We start from the raw sequence: 14,550 nt of genomic DNA on the forward strand, positions 1-14,550 counted from the left end.
GCAGCCTTTGGACCTGAATGGGAACTGCGTTAGGCAGGTTAGGAGGTCATGGCCTGCCACGGGTGAGAAAGGGGCCGAGGAGGGTGGAGAAATAGTGCCCTCTTCTGGGGAAAGCAGCCAGGTTTTCACAGCGTCATCTGCTCTGCAAAGCAGCTCACCAACACCCACCAGGGCATTGCAGATGTCCAAAGAGGGAAATGAGAAGAGGCATGGAGGCAGTTTCATGAACCCTGTTGTGTGTCGCTGCTATTGAGACTTCAGCTGCGATTCCTACTTGCCACAGACAACCAGGCCAGTGGCTATTTGCAAGCTGGCTGAAATGAACTCAGACCCAAATATGGAAAGGCAACAAGGGCCTCCAGTCCTTCTCTCTGACACCCCAAATTTTGGGAGCCTCGTGTAAGTGAATATACTCATGTCTGATGTTCTGATTAAAGGTAAATGGACCCCTGACCATTAGGTCCAGTCGTGGCCAACTCTGGGGTTGTGGCGCTCATCTCGCTTTATTGACCGAGGGAGCCGGCATACAGCTTCTGGGTCATGTGGCCAGCATGACTAAGCCACTTCTGGTGAACCAGAGCAGTGCACAGAAATGCTGTTTACCTTCCTGCTGGAGCGGTACCTATTTATCTACTTGTACTTTGACGTGCTTTCGAACTGCTAGGTTGGCAGGAGCGGGGACCGAGCAACAGGAGCTCACCCCGTCGCGGGGATTTGAACCACTGACCTTCTGATTGGCAAGTCCTAGGCTCTGTGGTTTAACCCACAGCGCCACCCGCGTCCCGATGTTCTGATTAACAGACACCAATTGTATCTTTCACTACGAAATGGCTGATTGCAGAGGAGGACGGCTTTGAGCGGGGGAAGCAATGCAGACTCTCAGATCATCCTGCCTGTCTGTTACAACAACCTTGCAAAGCTTGCATGCAGGGAGCTTAGTGTGAAGAAATCAGCAAACTCTCTGTAACGGGAGAGGGAGAAGGGATGCTTTGAAATACTGGTTTCAAAATAAAATACTTCTTTTCTTATTAGTTTTAAGTATGTGGATGTATTTTTATTTGCTGCACTCTTCTCTCATTCACAAAACAGAACATTTCAGAACTTGACATTTCAATATACATGCCATACTGCAAGGTCGAGTTCCTACGTAAGAGAAGCTATTCAGGAGTCCAAGGGTCGGGTGTAAATAAAGCATTTGCAAAAAAAATCTGTATATACTTTGGTGTAACTAGATCCCTTTCTTTCTCTTTCTCAACAAGACACATACAACATCACCGAAATACAGAGCAACGAGTGACCACGCACTCCGCAGATGAGGAAAAATTGGGCTCCCTTCCCTGACAGTGCCATGCCACATGCCATCAGGGAAATTGGCACCAAGCACAGAATTCAGTACTGTCATGGAACTGCCAATCTATTTTAATTCAACAGGTTTCTAGTCCTTATGACATTGAGGAAAAACACCTCAGAAGTCAGTGGGGACTTGACAACCGCTAGGAGTATAGCATGGACAGCTTTCATCAAAGTCAAAAGTCAAAGTCAAAGTTAAAATGCCTTTGGCATTTTAGCCCCCTCACCCTTTGGATTCCCTCAGGATTCCTCATCCCACCACTTTTTTATTCACTCCCCACGTGACTTTTGGGCCCTCCTCCAGGGATATTGGAAGTTAAGTAAATTGTACAGAATAATCAAACGGATGTTACAACGTGCTATTTGGCGCTGCAGCTTTTCTTGACCCTGAATCTGGGCAGGGGCAGACTTGACTACCATGGTGCAGGCGATTCATTAATTTGACTGATTGGAAATGGATGTATATCTCTGGATTACTTTTAGTTTTAGTGTTTAGGTTTTTTTTATTGGGTTTTATAAACAAGAATAATGTTATACAAATAAGTATGCCAAGTGTCGTATATAACAAAAATAGCATAATAAATGTGGAAAAACATCTACAACTTATGTTTCATTATTAGTGGTCAATGTATAAATTCTTGGTTCATGAATTGGTTTAAACAGTTAAGAAGAAGAAGAAGAAGAAAAGGGGGAGGAATGGCAAGTGCGGGTTTTAACTGACTTGCTGGATCTATGATTGAATTTGTCATGGCTTTTAGTCAAACACAATAAATGATTGATTGATTGATTGATTGATTAGGGCACCGGGGCTCGCACAGCCCTGATCTGGGTTCTCTGGGATGCATAAAATTTAGTGTATTCTGCCTGTGGTATGCAACAAATGTCCCAGCAACAAATGAAAGACTAAATGAAGACAGAGGTCACTGCAACTCACCCACGTCCCTCCTCCGGTCCAGTGATGTGAAACACTGAAAAAAATAACACACAACAATAAAGGTTAGTTATTCAACCCACACACCTCTCTATATACATCCCATGCAAACCTTTGAAACCCCTGGCAGTCTTATTCTTGGGAACCTTGGCCATGGACAAAGATCCCAACCAAATTTCCAGAGCTAGTTTTACAAAGAGGATTTTTTAAAATGATCCTGACCATGATGCAGTATTTGGGGGGGGGGTGAGCAGGGGTGACACCAGTGGCTAATGGTAGTGCCTTTGGGTAATAATAGATCCAAAACAATGGTTGGGCTATTTGTGTAGAAAGGTCAGTTAAATATATATGATGAGGAAGAGCCTCCGCCATCTCCCTAATCAGGAGCAGGTTCATAGCGACCTTCGCTTGCCCTACTGAAAACTCAGGACTGCAAAAGGGCCATCGAAGAACAGGGGAAATAAGCAATTGGAAGGAACCGTTTTGAAACTGGGCTACTGAATACACTTTCATCACACGCAGCTCCAAGTCCAATTAAAGTCCTGGTCTGGGTAGCTCACCAAGTTGACTCTCGTAGGTTCTCAGCTCAACAGACACAGGATCACAGGCTTCAGACCTTTCGGAGCAGATGTTCCGTGAGCCCCAGTTGGAATGGCAGTGCTGGATAAGGCAGATGGGAGTTCAAAACATCTGGAGGTGTATATCAGGGTGGCAAAGACTTCTGTAGAAGCTGAAAGAGCTTGCTGGAGACTGGAGCAAGTCCCGTCTCCCACAGCATGCTGTGCGTTCCACCTGGTTGAAACTCTCAAAGCTGGGCTGATTTCTGAGTTTTTCTAGACCTGCCCTTGAGTCTTCTATCCCCCCCCTTTTTTTAAAAAAAAAACCTACTGATTCACAACAGCTAGAGGCCAGTGTCCCAGTGCCTCTTCCTTAAGCCCCTGAGCTTGAGACAGGAAAGAGGGTCCCCAACGGCCTGTGGGAAAGTGAAATTCATGAGAATGGGACATTCCTAAACTTCTTCTCCAAGGTCCCTTGAGACTCTAGGGAGGCCTCCTACAGAGGGTGTACGAGGAATATTAAATGCAAGTGACCTTAGTTAGGGGCAGCCTCTCCCCAGCCCAATGAGCTTTGCTCCTATGGACTGCGATTTGGCTTGGGTGGATTTCTCTCTCCAGCAAATGGGATAAATTTCCCACAGACATTCCTGCCCTCTGACATCTCGTGCAACACTCCACAGTTGCCTCCTCCAACATGACAGCCCCTGGGCTCTCCCTCTTCTGTTTCTTCTATTTCTCTCTCTTCTCCCTTAGTATGTGAGGAGGACAGGGACCCTGGCACACTATTTAACTCTTGACAAAGAGATTACATTTTCCAGGGACATGCCCAGGTGCTTAAAATATATTGGAGCATGGGCCCCTGGACGAACATGTGCACAAACTGATTTATAGATTTAAATTTTGTGTTTCAATGTTGCATCCCATGACGGGACCTTAGGGCAAAGGGCAGGTAATTAGTACAGTGGTACTTTGGGTTACATACGCTTCATGTTACATAGGCTTCAGGTTACACACTCCACTAAGCCAGAAATAGTGCTTCAGGTTATGAACTTTGCTTCAGGATAAGAACAGAAACCAGGCTCCGGCAGCACGGCAGCAGCAGGAGGCCCCATTAGCTAAAGTGGTGCTTCAGGTTAAGAACAGTTTCAGGTTAAGTATGGACCTCTGGAACAAATTAAGTACATAACCTGAGGTACCACTGTAATGACAATAAAAATACTAAACAAATTGTCCAGTAGCACCTTAGAGACCAACTAAGTTTGTTCTAGGTATAAGCTTTCGTGTGCATGCACACTTCTTCAGATACCACTTCTTCAGATAAAAATACTAGAGGGACTTGCAGCAAGCAGGTGTGCCTGGGATTGCAGCTTGAGCTGATCGTGTCCAGCAGGTGAATCTTTACATTGGGGACAATGTAAAGTACATTGGGCACTTGCATTTCACGCACAGAAGCAGGGCCTCTGCTATCCTTAAGCCAGCTAAGCAGCTGCCTAGGGTGCAGACCACTTTGAGGGGCACAGTTTTATACAGATTATTTTTGTTAAATCTTATGAATTTCTGATTTGCTTTTATTTATATTTTGAACAAATTTATCATTTCTACAAGACACCTGTTTTTGAAAATTGAAGTAAGAAATCTTTTGGGGGGGGCGCAAGTAGATAGCCTTGCCTACCGCACAAAATAGCCTTGCCAAAGGTGAAAAATAGCTCGGTAGCAGCACTGCACAGGATAATAGAATTTGTAGAATTTGTAGAATTGGAGAAGAGCCACGATGGTCATCTAGTAGGAATATTTTGGCCAATGTAGAATTATAAAGTGTCAAAATCGAGATGTGGAAAATATAGAAACAACGAGGAGAGGCAGCACTGAGATATGGAGATATGCTTCAGAGATCTAGACCATGAGGAGCTCCGAAAAATTAATAATTATAATTTGGACTATAATTTGGGTTTTTTTTATTTTAATTGGAGTATTATGATTGGATATACTAATTGGATGTTTTTTATTGGAAAATCAATAAAAATTATTTTTTTAAAAGAAAGGAATATTTTGGCCAATGTGGCTCAAACCCATGAACCTGAGATTAAGAGTCTCATGCTGAGCTACCAACAGAGCTATCCCAGGAAATAGGAGAACTTGTCTACCTTGGAACTAGCAGCTCAGTCTCGTTGTGGGGATCCGCCGCAGCAACTGAGTAACAACTGTACAATTTGTGGGTTTTCTGGGTTTTCTTTTTAAAGAAGCTGCTGGAATGGCCTTGTGCAAGCAAATAACTGTTGGCTTCGGAGGCTCTTTGTGGCAAAGCCCCCGAACGGCCTGTTGATCCCTAACCAGTTGCACGCTGCAGCTCTGGCTGACTTCTGAATCCCCCCTTTGCAAGGATGCAGGGGTGTGTGTGTGTCTTATCAGCACACGTTCATAGGAACTCAGTCCATGCAAAACTAAAGCTCAGTGTATGAGCACAGCATGTGGGACTCTGTTCAAGCCAAAACCCTGGGGGCACCCACGGCAGATAGCCTCTTCTGCCCCTGCAACTGTAACCCACAGTCTCATGCAGTCGAGCTACACCTATTTTCTCCAAAAAATAAAATCTATTGTCTTTATTTTGTCCCTGTTTTATCTGTTGGAGAGATTTGGGGTGCAGGCTTCTTCCTTCCCCCAAACACAGATCATTTGCAACCTGTGCATTGATGATCGAAGGTTTTTCTGCTGGATACTAGGCATTCAGTCTCATATGCTGCTGTTGCCAGCAGGCTCAGCCCTCAGACAGCAGACATTGCCCAGTGCATCCGAGCTACAGTTTTCCCTTGGGGACCCTCCACTGCGGGTGGGGAGGGTGCAGCACTCTGCACGCGCTCAGAGGCGTGCTGCCGCCACCAGCCACCTTCCTCCTGCTGCTGCTGCTCCTGCGAGGTTGAGTCTTTACACAGCCTCCGGCCGTGCCGGACACCCTGCATAGGGACCAGTCAGGGCTGGGCGAGGGAGTGGGGCTAGCACATGGGGCAGCCCCCAGGACCCTTTCAGGAAATGGCAGTGTGATGGGGAGCGCCGCTCTGCACGCGCTCAGAGGGCCATGCTGAGAACACTTGCTTGCTCGGGCTGGAGCTTAAAAGCGGGGAATCATTAAAGTGTGGAATTCTCTGCCAAATAATTTTAAGTCAATGAAAGCACTTGGGATTGCTTTCCTTACTTAGTTTGGATCATCTTAATGCAAACTTTTACAAGTTGTTTGTATCTTTGAAAGCTCTGTCATTGTGGTTTTTTTAAAGACAAAATATGTTAATATATGAGTTGTTTTTTTCTAAACTAAAACCTCAGTATTCAGGTTAAATTGCCATGTTGGCACTTGGTGATAAATAAGTGGGTTTGGGGTTGCAGTTTGGGCACTCCATCTATAAAAGGTTTGCCATCACTGCCTTAGCCAACGGCATCATATATACGTCGCTTAATTCTGGCAACCATAGTTTGAGATGTTTCAATTTGCAGCATTTGAGAATCTTAAAACTTGATGGGTGTTGTTGTTGTTGCTGCTGCTGCTACTGTCAAATGCCTTTTTTAAAAGGTAACTTAGCTGCCACAGGCTGGTTCCCTGCCTAACATGCAACAACAGGAGCCAGGCACGGCAGGGCAATCTGCTGCGGAAGAAATTGAACCAAAGAGGAGACCTTGGCAATCGAAAGTGTCCCGGCAGCTGACACCCGTGGCGAAAGCCTCAGAGAGGTTTTGAAGGGGGAGCTCCCTTACCTTCGGCCTCTTGAAGCAAGCCCAGAAGAAATCCAGCCACGGCATGATGGGGGCGCTCCGGGACTGGGCGGGGGGTCAGCAGCTAGGAGCCAGGGGTCTCTCTCTGGCCCCAGGGGAGAGCTGTCCCCATCAGATCCAGGAATGCCAGCCAGCCCTTCTGTCTGTCTGCCTGGAGCAGCTGCGGCAGGAGCTGGGAAACAGGCAAGGAGGCGTTCCCTGCAATTCAAACCCAGCTGCACCGTTATTCCGTTGGCTGGAAAAAGGCCTGGGATGCCAATTGAAATTCCCCAAACATTACAGGAGGGGTTTCCCCCCCTTTTTTTTTTAAAAAAAAGGCTTTCCTTCCTCTCTCTTTAAATGCACCAGTCCGGCTGCTGTGAAGCAGGGAATAGAGGAGTCAAGAGGCAGCTGCGTGCATGCCAAGCATCTGAAATCCAAGCCTGCATACCAGAGCGAGCGACGCATCCAAACCCAGAGTTGTGGATCTCTGAACACGTGCAGACAGCTCCCAGGCCGCTGGCTCGTGCAAGGACGCAGTTGTTGTTGTGTTTTTTGTAGTTGGAGGAAGGGGACGAGGGAATGAGGGGGCGTTTCATAGAACTGCAGACTTGTAAAGTTGGAAGGGAACCCTGAGGGTCATCTAATCCAGCTCCCCACCCCCGGCATTGCAGGAATCGCAGCTGAAGAGCCTCTGGTATCCAGGAAGCTGCTCACTCACCCAGTAAAGCATTTTCTTTTTCTGCTTGTGACTGGGCATGCTCCGCTTCAGACACCGTGATGCCTCTCAGCATAGCCTACTTTGCAGGGTTGCTGTGAGGCTAAAAACGGGAGGGGGGAAATCTTAGGAACCAAGAGAAGTTGCGTCTCCTGAATGGAGCAGCGATAAAAATACTTTACCATCCACTCCTCTTCCATTTGTGAAAATGCCCCCATCGTCCTCCTGACTGGCTCCATTCTCCTGACTGGCTCACACTCCAGGATTAGTCCTGTATTTAAGGGACATCTTCCACACTCTGGAAATGCAAAAATAGAATTTGCAAAGACATTTGGGTCATACAGATCATTCCTGCTAGAGCAGTTCAAAGAAACAGTGGCCTTAGTTCAATTATAAAAAAGGGGGGGTTCCTTTTCCACACCATCAGAAGCAGGCTCTGGTCACTGGGCTGCCTTTGGGGCAAATGGTATTTCAACGGAAGCATTTCAATTAAAAGTGGTACCTCGGGTTACATACACTTCAGATTACATACGCTTCAGGTTACAGACTCCGCTAACCCAGAAATATTACCTCGGGTTAAGAACTTTGCTTCAGGATGAGAACAGAAATCGTGCTCCGGCGGTGCAGCGGCAGCTGGAGGCCCCATTAGCTAAAGTGGTGCTTCAGGTTAAGAACAGTTTCAGGTTAAGAATGGACCTCCTGAACGAATTAAGTACTTAACCCGAGGTACCACTGTATTGTTTCTAACTAGTTACCCTGATGTTTTGAAATGCTGTAAGCCACCTTGAATCCCAGCTTGGGGAGAAGGTGGGCTAGAAACATATTAAAGGGTGCAATATGTCCTACACAGTGCCAAGGGTCCTTTGGCACTTGGCTGATGGGACTGAGCAATTAAGTCCCTCAGGAGGCAGGTGGAGGCTCTCCCTCTGCCCCACAGCTCTGCTGTTCCCTGGAGACAGGGTGGAGAGCAATAGGTGAGGGGGCTTCCACCAGCAAGTTATTCCTACCTCCTTCCTGGCCTGCAGTGAACTGTGGTTGGGTACCCCCCCCCCCAAACAGCCGCAGTGCCTGGAAGGAGCCCCTGACAGAAACGGCGGAAAATATGTCTAAGCATTTCAAGGGCTGGATTGGATGACCACTTGGGGTACCTTTCCAACTCTAGCATTCTGTGATTCTATGCATGTGCCAACCTGAGCTCCAGCCCAAGGGGGGGTTTATGCCACAGTGAATTCTGCAAGGCTTGACAGCCACACCGTGTGGCTCTTTGCAGCACCAGCCTAACATAGCTTCTCCCTCTGCATTGCTCCATGTCTGCTAGTAAAAAAAGAAGGGAGGGGGGCAAATACTATAGAATGAGGCTCCCCAAGGCGCCCTGTAAGCAGCCATTTGGTGTGCAGCAAATTTCCACTTTCTTCTTCCTTGGCATGGACGTTTCCCAGAGGTCAGGCAGAAAGAGAGAGAGAGAGAAAGGCAACTTGTGGCAAAGACATCCAGGCTTATTAGCATAGAGGGAACAGAAAACCTTTTATTTCCCACCCGCTGAAGGAGGCCCAGGAAGAAGAAAAGCTGGGAGAGGACTGGAAGGAAACAAGCAAAGGCTGTCTGTCTCCCCCCTCCCTCCCCGCCCTGCCCACTTGAAATGCCAGGCACAGGGTGGCAGCAGCAGCATTGGGGAAGGAGAACAGTAGTTCAGAGGCAGAAGGGCCTTGACCCCTTCCCTGCTGGACCTTCCGGCAGAACAAAGCCCTTGGTCCATTTTTGCTTCTGGCCAACGTGGGAGCAGTGCCAGGGCCCAAGTGAGGGAGGGGCATGCGGCACCAGAATTTGCTGGCAAACATTTCCATTGCTACGTTTATTCTAAGCCAGGGGGGCCAACGTGGCACCCTCCAGAACTCTCCGGACTCCGATTCCCAGCATCCAGTGGGGGCTGGTGGACCTGGCGGGGCACCTGGGCAGAGCCTAGGAGGTTACGTGGGCATGGCCTAGGAGGTGGCTCCTTCTGAGTTGCCCATCCTCTTCGCTTGCAAATAAACGACAGACACTTAAGCAGTCCAGTTGTGCAAATACTTAACACCTAAACTGTCCAGCCTCAGTTTGGAAGGGGTCCATGCTAACACACTTCCTTCTCTGCCATCACATTAAAATCCACCATAATTAAATTAAGAAGAAGTTCTGGAAGGCATTGTGAAATGTAGAACAATGGCCTATAAATGTTCAACTAAAAGACGCTTTGAGAACACCCAAAGAATGGCTTACCAACAATTTGAAGACAACAGTGTGTGGACACTGGCAAAAAAACAATGTGCAGAAGGCAGCAAACAGACCTTATGGCCGTATGTGGACACCCCGCTCACAAGGAGAAGCTCTTTGCACCTCTCCTCTGCCCAGGAGGGGAACGAGGGCAGAGCCCCATCTTGGTGCTCAGTGAAATGCGGTTGTGTTCAAGGAGGTTGGACGCAGGAATGGAATTGAGGAAGCAGGGGCTGAACAGGAAGAGAAATTGTCTTGCATTGCATTGCAGGTTATGGAAGGGAGATTTTCTGAGGCTTTTTGTGGGTGCCATAGGAGGTACAGTGGTACCTTGGGTTAAGTACTTAATTCGTTCCGGATGTCCTTTCTTAACCTGAAACTGTTTTTAACCTGAAGCACCACTTTAGCTAATGGGGCCTCCTGCTGCTGCCACGCCGCCGGAGCACGATTTCTGTGCTCGTCCTGAAGCAAAGTTCTTAACCCGAGGTACTATTTCTGGGTTAGCGGAGTCTGTAACCTGAAGCGTATGTAACCCGAGGTACCACTGTACTGGTATTGGAGTCGGATTCAAATATTTGCTCACCCATGAATTCTCAGGCCACGCTCCTTTTGCCACCCCCAAGACTGATAGCTGTACATTACTCTGCACCCTGAGTCATGTAGCAGGAGGCATGGAGAGTATAGCTTTATCACTAGCTCTAGAGTTTGCCCGGCTTGCTTTTGGTCTCACATCTTTCTTCTGTCCATAATCTGCTTGGCTTCCCTGATGCAAAACTACCCGATGTTGTCTGAGGAGGGTTACATAACTGCCACCCACAACCTGCAGTCCAAGTCAGACGTTGGTTGAGGCACGGGGCGGATGCCCTGTGGACGGCCAGGTCTCCTGGGAGGAAGAGGAGGAGCCCCTGGTGAGGCTGACCGCTTGCCCCCATGGCCCTCACAGCTTCTGCAAGTGGAAACCAAACGCTGCAAAACAGAAGGACACAGACACACGCATACACACTTACCGAGCAAGTTAAAAATAAATGGAAAATTTATTTCTGCAGCACATGCCAACTCCTGAGATAGAGAGCGAGGCTCGTTACAGAACCGGAAGCTGGAAATGGCATCGAGCCCTGAGATTCCATCCTCGGGGCTACAGCTGCCTCAAACTCGCTTGGCACTGATCTCTGGGGCAGACAGCAGGAGTGGCAGAGACGGGTGGCTCAATGTGTACAAGAGACACCACGCATACGGGAGGAACATAAGAAGGGATAAGAAGAAACATAGTTGCTGGAGAGAATTAATATATTCAAATGAATAAATGCTAGTGGAGATGCCTTTTTTGGGGTGGCGGGGGCGAAGAAATAGTTCTTGATGGCCTCACATTTTTGTGCAGAGGCTCCCCTTTTAGCTCAGGGGCCAGCAGGCGTCTTCCTGCCATCAGGACTTTGCTGTAATGCAGAAACAGCCACGGCGGAAGAAGGCCCTGTACATCACTAGTCACTGCACAACACATGGAAGATGCCACTGCCAGATCTCTGCAGGACTTGACTCATCACATGTTTTTGCAGGATCTGGGCTCAGGCCTTGAAGGCTGAGGGGTGGGGTGGCCCTCAGGGGAGAGATTTGGGTTTATAGTCTTTCACCCATCAGGGCCTAGGGGGGTGGTTTTTGTGGATCAAAGTCTTCTATTTCCCCCTTTTCTAGGGAGGCAGCATTGCTATGTGAGTGCTTTTTCCAAAGCTCAGCCTTTGCAGAAGAGAAGGAAGCACTCTGCTTCACAGAGGGAGGTCCTTTTACGGAGCAACACAGAGGGGAGAAGGGGCAGAAGGCAAGGGAAACAAGAACTGGGGTGTGTGACAAAGCAGAAGCCTAAGAGAAGCCTCTCCCACTCCCTTCACTGCCCAGCTGCAACACAACAGCCCTATGGTGTTGCCAATCTCTGATAATTGTTGCCACCACCCTCCCACTTAGTGTGGCAGCCGAGAGGGGAGGGGACCGAGGATGCACCAAAGCAATTACTTTTAAAGAGGCCATTTCTATAACCAGCTGCACAAAGGCAGAACTGCATGCAGGCGAAAGCTTTTCGCATTCCTGGATTGCCATCTTTCGAAACGACGCTCTCCCCACTCCTACCAGGCAAGACCTTTTTTTCTTCCTTCCTTTGTCCTATCTGGAGGAATAGGTGTGTGTCTTTCTTTTTCAAGTCAAAGTCTGGCTGTGTGTTTAAGGTACTGTGCTTCCTCCAAGAAGCGTGTGTGTTCCATCAGACCATCAGAAGAGCCCAATGGCCCATCTTATTCAGCGTCACAGAGGCCAGCAGGATTCGAGCACAAGGGCTCTCCCTCCCTCCTGAGATTTCCCACAACTGGTATTCAGAAGCATTTCTGCCTCCAACTCTGCAGGCACAGCATAGCCATCCTGGCTAGCAGTCCCTGTTAGCCTTGTTTTGCCATGAATGTGCCTAGTCCTCTTTTAAAGCCATCTAAGTTGGTGGTGTCTGCTTGCAGTTTCCACTGGAAGCCAGGGAGGGAGAGAAGGAATGTTGATGTGTGGGACAGAAATAGCTGGGTGGAATCAGAAGAGAGCTGAAGACATTAAGCCACATACAGGACATGCCAGCGGTTTTTCAGCTGGCCAGCAGGCGCCCTTGGTGGGTGGGTGGGTCAAGGGGAGGTCCCACTTTTATATGCAAACTCTGTTTGGTCACAAGGAAGAAGCAGAGGAGAAAGCCAAGGCTGAGCAAGAGCAAAATTCACAGTCGTTTCATGCCATTTGCCTACCTGCAGAAACCAGGAAGGTTAGGCCTGAACCCAAGTCCTTTGACATGTTTACATTCTGCATGTGCTAGAATGCGCTGTTGCAGCCTTCCAACTCCAGGATAGGAGCCATGTGGCCCTCCAGAGGCTCTTGGACTCCCAACCGTCAGAGATAATGGGAGCTGGCAGTGCTTTTTTTCAGGGGGAACTCACAGAAACTCAGTTCTGGCACCTTTCAGGTGGGTTCCGACACCTCTCCATTGCCATTCTAAGAGAACCAGAGAGGTGTTCATGGTGATTTCCAGCACCTCTTTTTCTAGGAAAATAGCCCTGGGCATTGAACAAGGTCAGAAGGGCCACAGGTTCCCATTGTCTTTCGCTTTTATTTGTTTGAAAACTTAAGGAGTCTGTTGCCTGCTCAGCTAACTAAGGCCTACATCGTAACAATTCATCTCTTTCATTAACTTACAGGAACAAACAATCTGAAAAGTTTGCAAAAAATAAATGCCAGGATTATCCATGGTCACATGAAAACTGAACATGTCCTCTTCACATTCTACATATAAATTCTCCCACTTGAATCTGCTGAGATAAAGCAAAGGGAGCAAAGCTTTGCCATAGCTGTCAATGCCCTTGGCTGTTGTAGAGCAACAGAAAAACCCCTCGATGGTTGGTCTTTCCAGGGAACAAGAGGAAAACTGATCATCAGCCTGTGCCCATTGAAAAACTGCAAGCATTTGAAGAGAATCACTGTCAGCAGGGGGACTGTGGCATTTGTTGTTTAAATATAACCCTAGAGGGGCTCTTCATTCCTCTTCAGATCTATTTTGTTTGTAATAAGAAGATGTATAGACCAGGTATCTTCAACCTTTTCAAACCCAGAACCCACTCTGGAGCTAAACATGTATTTGGGGACCCATTTCTTAATATTTGACCATATATTTGTATGCAACGTTCTGAGGCTTGACAACAGTAGGCTATAGGAACAGTATCTTTCGGAGAGCAACAGGACTGCCAAAGCCTCTGACACGTATCTGAGCACATGCATTGCTCCATTATACTCTGGAACTCCATGCCTATTGACACGAGCCAGGAGCTTTCACAGTATGCTTTTTGGCACCTGCTGAATTTTTTTTTTTGCTTAGGTAAGCCTGTCCAGGCATGTAGAATGTTGATGCATGTTTTTAGTTTATTGCTGATTTATTTATTTATGGAATTTTTGAAAAGGTAGTTTTTACTGATAATTTTAATGTTTTATTTTCATTATAAACTGCTTTGAGATTTTTTACAATCAAGTGGTGCATAAATTTTATCAAGTAAATAAACAAATGAATAGAAAACCCCATAGATAGAAAGCAGAGGTGTACTCCTGATGGCACACAGGGCTCAACTACACTGTCCTGTGATTTGTAGGCAGGGGGTCTGAGAGGTTTTTCCTTTGTTCCACAGCTTTCCCCAGGAAAACCTGTGGTTTATTGCTGAATGGGAATGAGCATCAACTGGGTTTTCTGTGGCTTGACTTTGTTCTGATTCAGCGTTAAGTCATGGGTTTTCCCAAGGAAAGCAAAGGGACAAAAGAAAAACCTTTCAGACCCCTGCCTAGAAGCCAAACAGAATTGTGGGGCAAAGGGAAGTGTGGATGATCCTAGAGTCTCTCACTGTATAAAGATTGTCCTCTTTTCATAGCCAGCTGTGTATGTTTTCTGTCAGGAAATGGTGGTCCTAAAGCAAATGGAGTTCTATTAGAAGTGAAGGGCTGGTGAGCACAGACCCTCAGTGAATCCAAGAACGCCTTTTAAAGAGACCAGGTCCAGATTCCTCTCCTCCCAAAGGCCTTCTGTCATTCCCAAGGTGAAGCCTCTGAGTTTTTGTGTTGTGCGTTCCACAATAGAGGCATCCTTCATGTCCAAACACTCATTTAGCACTGAAATTTTTCTCCCGCTCTGCGTTCCAATCAGATACACACAGGCTTTCTGCAGGAGCAAGGACAAACCCAGGTCATGAAGAGAGCTAGCAAAGGCGTCCTGCCTTACACTGCTGCAAGTGCATGAAACGCATTGGATGGATCAGTCCCAGGCTGGGATCTGAATCTGAAGGGCTTGGCTGGGCATGAAGCAACCACATTACATTCTTATTCTGGTGAACAACTGGAATCGGAGGAAAGAACAGGCCCCCCCAAAAAACCAACTGTGGACAGTTTTTTGCACTCGGAAGGGATTTCACAGCATCTCCTACCCAAAGTCAACAAACGTTTTAAAGCAT

The 14,550-nt window shown here is 47.5% G+C and overlaps 1 protein-coding gene across 1 annotated transcript in view; it reads right to left on the minus strand.

Annotated features, from left to right (window-relative positions):
* The window catches only part of STARD8 (StAR related lipid transfer domain containing 8), a 67,947-nt gene extending 61,158 nt beyond the window's left edge, over positions 1–6,789 (minus strand). Inside the window, exons 1-2 of the mRNA XM_081922623.1 lie at positions 6,583–6,789; positions 2,285–2,318 (exon numbers count right to left, since the gene is read on the minus strand). Coding sequence (XP_081778749.1) covers positions 2,285–2,318; positions 6,583–6,627 — 79 coding nt within the window. The 5' untranslated portion in view covers positions 6,628–6,789. The remainder of the gene's footprint in view (positions 1–2,284; positions 2,319–6,582) is intronic.
* Positions 6,790–14,550: the final 7,761 nt, after the last annotated feature.

This window comes from Podarcis melisellensis, assembly GCF_964234715.1.
Source record: "Podarcis melisellensis genome assembly, chromosome: 8".
Taxonomy (NCBI): Eukaryota; Metazoa; Chordata; class Lepidosauria; order Squamata; family Lacertidae; genus Podarcis; species Podarcis melisellensis.